This window comes from Solanum verrucosum, unplaced genomic scaffold (assembly GCF_900185275.1).
Source record: "Solanum verrucosum unplaced genomic scaffold, falcon-dt-bn FXZP01000085.1, whole genome shotgun sequence".
Taxonomy (NCBI): Eukaryota; Viridiplantae; Streptophyta; class Magnoliopsida; order Solanales; family Solanaceae; genus Solanum; species Solanum verrucosum.
In genome coordinates this window covers 1,439,917-1,448,449 of record NW_026019839.1, presented here as the reverse complement: position 1 = coordinate 1,448,449, position 8,533 = coordinate 1,439,917, and the positions used below count along the sequence as shown (strand labels likewise).

At 28.5% G+C, this 8,533-nt stretch overlaps 1 protein-coding gene across 1 annotated transcript; it reads left to right on the top strand.

Annotated features, from left to right (window-relative positions):
* Positions 1–6,945: 6,945 nt before the first annotated feature.
* LOC125814291 (agamous-like MADS-box protein AGL82) lies at positions 6,946–7,415 on the top strand. Its single transcript, XM_049493764.1, has 2 exons — positions 6,946–7,150; positions 7,234–7,415. Exons 1-2 carry the CDS (start codon positions 6,946–6,948, stop codon positions 7,413–7,415), a joined length of 387 nt encoding a protein of 128 aa, XP_049349721.1.
* The last annotated feature ends 1,118 nt before the right edge of the window (positions 7,416–8,533 follow it).

The following is an 8,533-nucleotide window of genomic DNA, read 5'->3' as shown; positions in this document are numbered from 1 at the left end:
TGAAAGCACTATTTTTATTACTCTTACAAATATTATTTTTATGAAGTGCATTCTATAATGCTTCCAATTTATTTTATGTTCACTAAACTAATATTGATGTATTTTTTTATTTGGTAGGATTGTGTTGGTGCGATTGATGGAACATATATAGAAGGGGAGGTTCCTAAAGCGGTGAACAAGCATATCGTAATCGCAAAGGAGGTTCCTAAAGCGGTGCAACACTACATTTTATGTTCAATTTTTGTTATTAAATTAAAGTTAGATGAAACAATTACTTAAGTGGAGAACAAATAACTTTGTAATAATTTATTATGCGATTTTATAATTTTTTGTGTATTTGAGAAGATTGAATAAACAATTGGGGCTATTTTAATAGTTTTACAACTTATGGGATTTTTATGTTTATGAGAAAATATACAACACAAAAATTCCATATCGCATGTCTAAACAAACCTTCAATTTTATCTCATGATTCCATATCATGATACCATATCGCATGGCCAAACGGGCCCTTAGTAACTTTTTTTAACCTTTGCCATTGCTCAGACAATATTTAAAGAAATTTTCCAATGTGGGGTCCAAACTAAATTGAATACAAACATCCGGAGCATTCAATTTAGACGTTGATGTTTCGATTTAATTTAGTTTGTATTTGAAAAGAGTGTAAGAATAACGATAAAATTGTCCTCATGTTATTTATAAATTTAATCGTAGAATCAAACACTAATCCAAAATTGCCTATGCTAAAAGACACTTTGAAACATTTTGATTAATTATTAATAATAATTGTCTTATTATAGTTATATCCAGAAATAACTGATTTTGTGAGGTCAAAGCGACACAAATGTGGAATAAATACATTCCTCATCTTTAACAGAATATACCTTATGTTCAAAAAATGGGATAAACATTAGGGCTGGGCATTGGTAATTTAGTTCGGTTTGAGTTCTTTTATTTTGATTTTTTCAGTTTTTGAAATTGTTGTATCGAATATCGAATTGAATTAATTCGATTTATTAGATTCGAGTTTTACACGCTTAATTAGTTAATTGAAAATTAGACCAAAAAAAGAAAGAAAATGGAAGAATAAAAACAGAAAATAATCAAATAAACAATCGAATACATGGAACTAGAAGTTAAAAACTTGAGATCGCAGCAGTTGCAATCACTGGTCGCGATGCTGGTTTAGGCTAACTTGAAAAGTTGGAATTGGAATTTAGAAGAGAAGCAGAAGCCAGAAGGTGCGGCGAAAATTGGAAAAATTAAAATGAAAAGTTGAAAACCTAATGCTAATTGCTAAGTTGCTATTTGCTAAGGGTGAAAAGGGAAATAAAACTTAAAAGACAAATTGATATAATATTTAAATATTATAATATTAATAATTACATAATATATATTATAGTATATATCAGTGTTTTCAAAAATATTTTTTGGAGCTAGTCTCGAGGCGGAAACACCAAAAAACGCACTGGGGCGCAAAAAAAAATGTAATCCCTGGGCGTAAGTCCTAGAATTTGGGGCGTAAGCTCCAAGCGTAATAATGTAAGCCCTGGGCATAAAAACGCATGCTCTAGGCGTTTTATTGTTTTGAATCTTTTTTGTTTTTAATCATATTTTTATTAGTGTAAATTTGATATATGACATATATTATAGTACTATTTTCAAGCTATAGCAGTAGATTTAGACTTTCAAGATATAACATTAAAAATTTCAGGTTATAACAAATTCACAAAAAAAAAGATATGTTTTTATTAATTGGAAAAAATTTAAAAAATAAATAAAAAGATAAACGAAAATTAAAAAAAAAACGGAATTAGAAATAATAAAGTAAAAAACTGAAATTGTGGCCTGTAATTTAATTTGAACTTATTGTAGATAATTAATGATTAGCATGAAATAAGGGATCCAAACAAATTAACAATATTTTTTATCCTTAATTCACTCAAAATCAGTTAAAATAAAATAAAAAAATCAGATCATATCCTTTTTTTCTCCAACGTTTCTCTCTCTTAATTCTTCAGCCTAAAAAATTAGCAGAATCGAGTAATTGAAGGTTTTTTCATTGAAAAAAATTGATTTTATTGAGATGGACAATTACGTATCAATTCTAATTAAACATGGTGGAAGATGGGATCCTTCGGGTTAGTATTTATTATTGTTTAGTGTTTATTTTTAAATTATATTGAAATGAAAAAAAATCTATTAAACTGTAAATCGTCTCTATGTTTAAGATGATATCATTACTTGTTAACTGTTGTGAAATGTATAATATTAGTGATTTTTTGTTTTTGTGTATTTTTTTTTCTTTAAGTATAAAGTAATTGTATATTTATGAATGAATTTAATAGAATTATTGGAAAGAAATTTGTAAGAAAATGTGTTTCGTAAGGTGTAAAAAAAGTTATTTGGATTTTTGACGAATTGTATAACAAGTGTTTTAAGTTGGTATTAAATTATAAATTTTAGTGTGTTATATTAGATGTTGTCATTTCTGAAGTAATTAGTGAGTTAGAAATGAATTATTTGGTACGATAAGATATAGATAATGTATGATTATTTGTTGTATGAAATGTGTATTAAGTGAGTTTGAAAGTTGTTATGAAATAAGCTGTCTTAATGATATATATATGTATGAAATGTTTATTAAGAAAGTATGAGATTTGTATGAAAGCGTGTCCAGTAATCTAAAAAAAAAGTTATTTGAAATTTTGACGAATTGTATGATAAGTGTTTTAAGGTTGTATTAATTTTGAAATTTTATTGTTGACATTTTTGTATAAATTTGTGTGACATTAATGAAGTATTTTCGTAAAAAAAAAGTACATATTTGTTGTATGAAAGTTGTATTAAAATAGTATGAAAGTGTTTGGAATGTACTATTTGAATGATATTTGTATGAAATGTTTTTTGATTGAATATAAAAATTGTTTTGTAATGTTCTGTCTGTCTGAATGATATTTGTATTTCGAATTGTTTGTTTATAATGTGAGACTAATTTGTATTTTTTTTTAATGAAACCGGATATTATGTCGATTTTCAAATGGAGGAGGTTATATACGATTCTTCTAGTCTTTATCATTCAGTTATCATACAGAATTCATACTTTTATAAATTTAGTGCTTGGAACAATTTTTAGTAACAACTGTATGAATTTTGTGTTCTTAATGAATGAATCGTGTATAAATTAAGACAAATGTGACACAACTTGCATATCGTTAATGATAAAATTTGTTCCATATTAAAGATATTGTATGTATTAGTGACTAATTTAAGTTGTTGTCGGACATATATAAATATATCTAATTCAAACGAAAATAAGACAAAATACAACTATAAAAATTATACCATGACTAAATACAAATATCCAACATTTAATATTGAAGTCATAGACATATGCATATAAAATGTATTTCATACACGTTTTATCTATTCGTTATACAAATTAAAAACACAGTGCTACTTTAAAAAATAGTGTATCAGAACTGTATGAAGTCAGTATGATGTTTTTGTCCTGAACTTATAATATCCAAACATTATAGGTTAGTGCATGCCAATCACCATGTGTATAATTAAAAACACAGTGTTAAAATTTTTAGAACATCCAAAAGAGAATCAAAAGGTGCAAACAACTATTTTGATAACATATTGTAGTATATATCATCAAATACTTAAACCAACAAGAATCATCCAAAAGTTAAAACAGAAAAAAATTATCCAAAAGTTTTAAAAAATAATATGTAGTTCTTAAAAAGTAGAAGGTGCAATCAACTATTTCAACTTTCTAGTCGGTGGTATTGTTGTAGGATAATTGGTGTTATCTGGAACATGTTCTTTTGCTATCCGAGGTCCACCAAATTTGCTAACAACCGTACCAATAACTTCACTTTCACTGATCGCGCCATCTTCATTCTTTGTTTTTCCATAATGCCACAGGATTATTGAAATCTCTCTTGCCCAAGAAAAGTCAAAAGATCAGCAAACACATTCATGTTGGTACATGAAAACCAGTGTGTGTGTCTCTTCCTTTCCTATAAAATAAAATTGTGTATACTACATTAAAAGATACTTCATACACATATTATTCAGTTTCATATAGAAATATCATTTTCATACACATATTATTCAGTTACAATACACAAATCATACATAACTTAATAGTTTCACATTTCATACACACTTCACACACATATAATTCAATTTTCATTCCAACAATAACCATTGTTTACATTTCACACACACTTCATATACAGTGTGTATAAAGAAATGACATAAATTATATTCACAATTCACACACACAACATACACATATTATTCACACACACTGTATACATAATTTTCTTTTCAGCAGTAACCATAGTTCACATTTCACACACATTTCATACACAATATTTATAAAAAATATGGCATACATTATATTCACATTTCACACACACTGCATACACATAGTATTCACACACACTCCATACATATATTATTCACACACACCCTATACATCTATTATTCACACACACTCCATACACTTATTATTCAAAAAATTCCAGGAGTATCTATACAATACAGAGTAGTTAAATAAGATCATAAAATTTGAAAACAAAATTAATAATTCATATGCATATCAATGCTGTATCATAATTCATACAATATACATCATTTAAAATTTATAATCAAATGCATAAACATTTTATTCAGATTTGGAACAAATTTCAGAAAAACAAAAATTTGAAAAACAACAATAATAATAATGTGATATAAAAAAATAACTATTTTGAGTAATGTGAAAAATAAATTAAATAAATTACTTACCTTAACCACTTTTTTGGGCTTTTTGGATTTTGGTAATTTCGGTTCATCCTTTTTTGTTTTTTCTTCTTGTATAAGGTTTTGATGTTTCAGTGACTTCAACCTTTGTTGCTTTTTTTCTTTTTTTCTTTTTTGTTTGACCAATAAAATTTGAATCTGAGTCAGAATCAGACTCTGGAGGGCTTTCAACAAGTTTTTTCCCCTTCCTCTTCTTCCCCCTTTGATTTGCCGTAGTCACACTTTAGTTTGCTTCATTATTTTTATCTTTTTGATTCTTCGAACGAGATGGACCACCAGTGGTTAGAATTTGAACAGTTTTAGACGGGGTGTTTGAGATAATATATTAAACTATGGAGCATGAGCATCATCAGTTGAATTTCCATCAAATATGGGGCTCTTTCGTGGAGTTTCAATTTGTTTCTTAGACATGATGATGAATAATCGTGGGTAAGATGGGTAATCGATTTTGATGTTGGACTAGATGAGAAAGAATGGAGAAAGTTTGATAGTGGGTTGTGGGTTGAGTCGTGTGGGAGTGAAGAAATGTGTGGGATGGTGGTGTGATCGATGATTGGGGATGGTAACGGTAAACAAGGAAAGGAAATTCCTAAAATTGGGTAACTGGAAATTTTAGTTTTTTTTAAAAAGGAAGTAAAATCAAATTAATTATCTATTATTAATTAATAATAAAAAACTATAAATAGATTAATAATTTATTAAATAAATATAATTTAAGTAGGTTTAAAACCCGTAATATTTACTCTTAAATGTGTATATGGGGTGATTTTTCCTTTTTATTATTGGTGTAATGATATTTCTCAAATAGTAATTGTAATACTTTTTTTCTTCATTATTGGTGATCAGTACCTTTCCCAAATATAAATAATAATATATATTTTTTATATATATATTATAGGTTATTTAATAAAATTTATTTGTAAAATAATTGGAAGTTTTACTTTATTTTTTTTAGTAATAAAATTATAAAATTGAATATACATGATATTATGCCCCGTAGATTCACAAAACTTACGCCTTGTGTCTCAGAGCTTACGTCTCGCCTCACACCCCCACCTTTTAAAATAGTGGTATATATATCCGTGTGTATATTTTGGTTAAATAGAAATACTGAAAATACGTAAACACATATCAAAAATCGAATCGAAATATCAAAAATAAGAAAACATATACTGAAAACCGAAATATGAAAAAAATTTGATTCCATATTTCGATTTTTCGGTACTTATGCCTAGCCCTAATAAACAAATTCCTTTAGTCTAAGAAATGGTGCAAATATATAAGTATTTGAATTAAAAAATAATAATATTTATTTGTCTTTTTAAATTAAGAAAAGTCACATCATTTTTTAAAACTGGTTTGTTAATTTTTAAGTTTTAACAAAAAAAAGCCCAAAATAGTCCATTATTTTTAGGTTAAGACTCAAAGTTATCCTTGAGTTTTTACATGGAACATTAATAGTCCCTCATGTTTGCAATATTGGTGCACTTTTGGTCCTCCTTCAAAATTTTGCCTATTTTTTAACATTGATTTTATTCATAATTTATGTATAAAATGTTTAATCGTCATTTTATATATTTAGTAGAAATAATTACTTCATGTGAAAGATTGTGAGAAGAAAAACACCTTATTTTGTTTAGTAAAATCGTATTGCAGGTAAGGTCGAGAGGTTCATCACGACGATTTCATGTACAATAGTATGTATTTTCCTTTTCTTGCAATGTCATATGTTAGTTTAGCTGCAGTAATATTTATACTGAACAGAATAATGCGTTCTTCTTCTCACCTTCTCCCACACAGAGTTATTATTTCTACTAAATATATAAAAAGACGATGGGATATTCCTTACATAAAATTATGAACAAAATTAATATAAAAAAATAGGCAAAAGTTTAGGGGAGGACCAAAAGTGCATCAATATTGCAAACATGAGGATTATTAGTGCTTCATGTGAAAAAACTCAAGGATGACTTTGAGTCTTAATCCAAAGATAATGGACTATTTTGGGCCTTCTCTCAGTTTTTGACGCATTACTCTGCTTTCCATTGACGTGTTGCTTTGTTTTCCTTTAAATAGATAGATTCATTGTTGTGGAGCTTAGTCTCTTTTCTTTCTTCTCGGCACACAATGGAGAAGAAGATGAAGGGCAACATGCTAAATTACAAGAAGAAAAAAGAAACTATCGAGAAAAAAACTAGAGAGCTTTCAATCCTCTGTGACATTAAAGCTTGTGTCATTCTTGTTGATCCTAATGGAGAAGTCGATACATGGCCTGAAAATCCCATTGATTTCAACCCCATTATTCAATCCTATAAAGAAAATCTCAATCACGGCAAGAGAAAACGAATTGATGATGATGGGTGTTTCAACAAAAATCAAAAAAGAATCATGCTCTGTTTTGCGATGATGGTGAAGATCAGTGGCTTAATGACGTGTTTAGAGAGGCGAACGAAAGTTTGTTGGTGAAATTGAATTCCAAATTAGAGGTTGTGGAGAAAAGAATTGAATTCTTGAAGATGGTGTATGGGAATGGGGTTTTTGAAGGATCAACTTATAGTGAGAAAGAAACAATGACGGCTCAACTTCAGTGGCTTTAGCCCCCCAAAAAAATAAGGGCCTCCAAAGAACCAAAAAAACCAAATTCAGTTCGCTCAAATTTAGATGGGAGTTGTGAATGATGAACAAGGGCAAATAACAGGTCATTCTAATGTATTATATTGATGAGCTTATCATCTGTAGTTAGGGCATTTTTTTTCCTTAGTTACATGACTTTTTGACTTAGCTCTGTTAGGATTTTATCAAAGCATTTGTCTGTTCAAAACGTCATACTATTTCCTCTCTCCTATTTTTGATTAGTTTAAAGTAGGTATGACAAAGGATGATTCAGGATTTAAAATTTATAAATTGCTATAGCAATTCCAACTTAATAAATGTATGATTATAATTTGGTTTATGGTCACATGTTTTGTGTACATTTAATGGAATTGTTAATAAAAATTGTTGCCGCAAACTCATAATCTTAGGGTGTGTTTGGTATGAAGGAAAATTGAAAATGTTTTCTAATTTTCTCATGTTTGGTTGACTTAAATGTTTTGGAAAATGTTTTCCAAATCAACTCATGTTCCTCAAATTTAAGGAAAATCATTTCCCTTCAAAACTTAAGAAAAACATTTTCCAAAATTCTCTTCCAACTTCAAATTACAATTTTTTTTGTTGAAAAAATCAATTTATTTTGTCCCTACCCTCAAACCAGCCCCGCAATGCCCCCTCCCCCTCCCCCCCCCCAAAAAAAAAAAAAACAATTTAAAGTTTATTTTAAAAAAATATTTTTAACTTCAATTTTTTTTACCCCACCCTCACCCTACCTCCAACCCTCTACCACCACCCCAAAAAAAATATTAAGAGTTATTTATAAAAGATATTTCTAATTTCAATTTTTTATTTTTTTACCCCCACCCCCTTCAAAAAAAAAATTAAGTTTATTTTTAAAAGATATTTTTTCAAAATTTTATTTTTTCACCCCGATCCTCGACCCCTCACCCAGGCCAGCCCACCCCCCCTCCACAAAAAAAATTTGAGTTTGTTTTTAAAAAATATTTTCAACTTCAAAATTTTATTTTTTCACCCCGTTCCTCAATCCCCCCCACCCCCGAAAAAAAATTGAGTTTATTTTTAAACCCCCCCCCCCCCCACCCAAAAAATAAATAAATTTAAG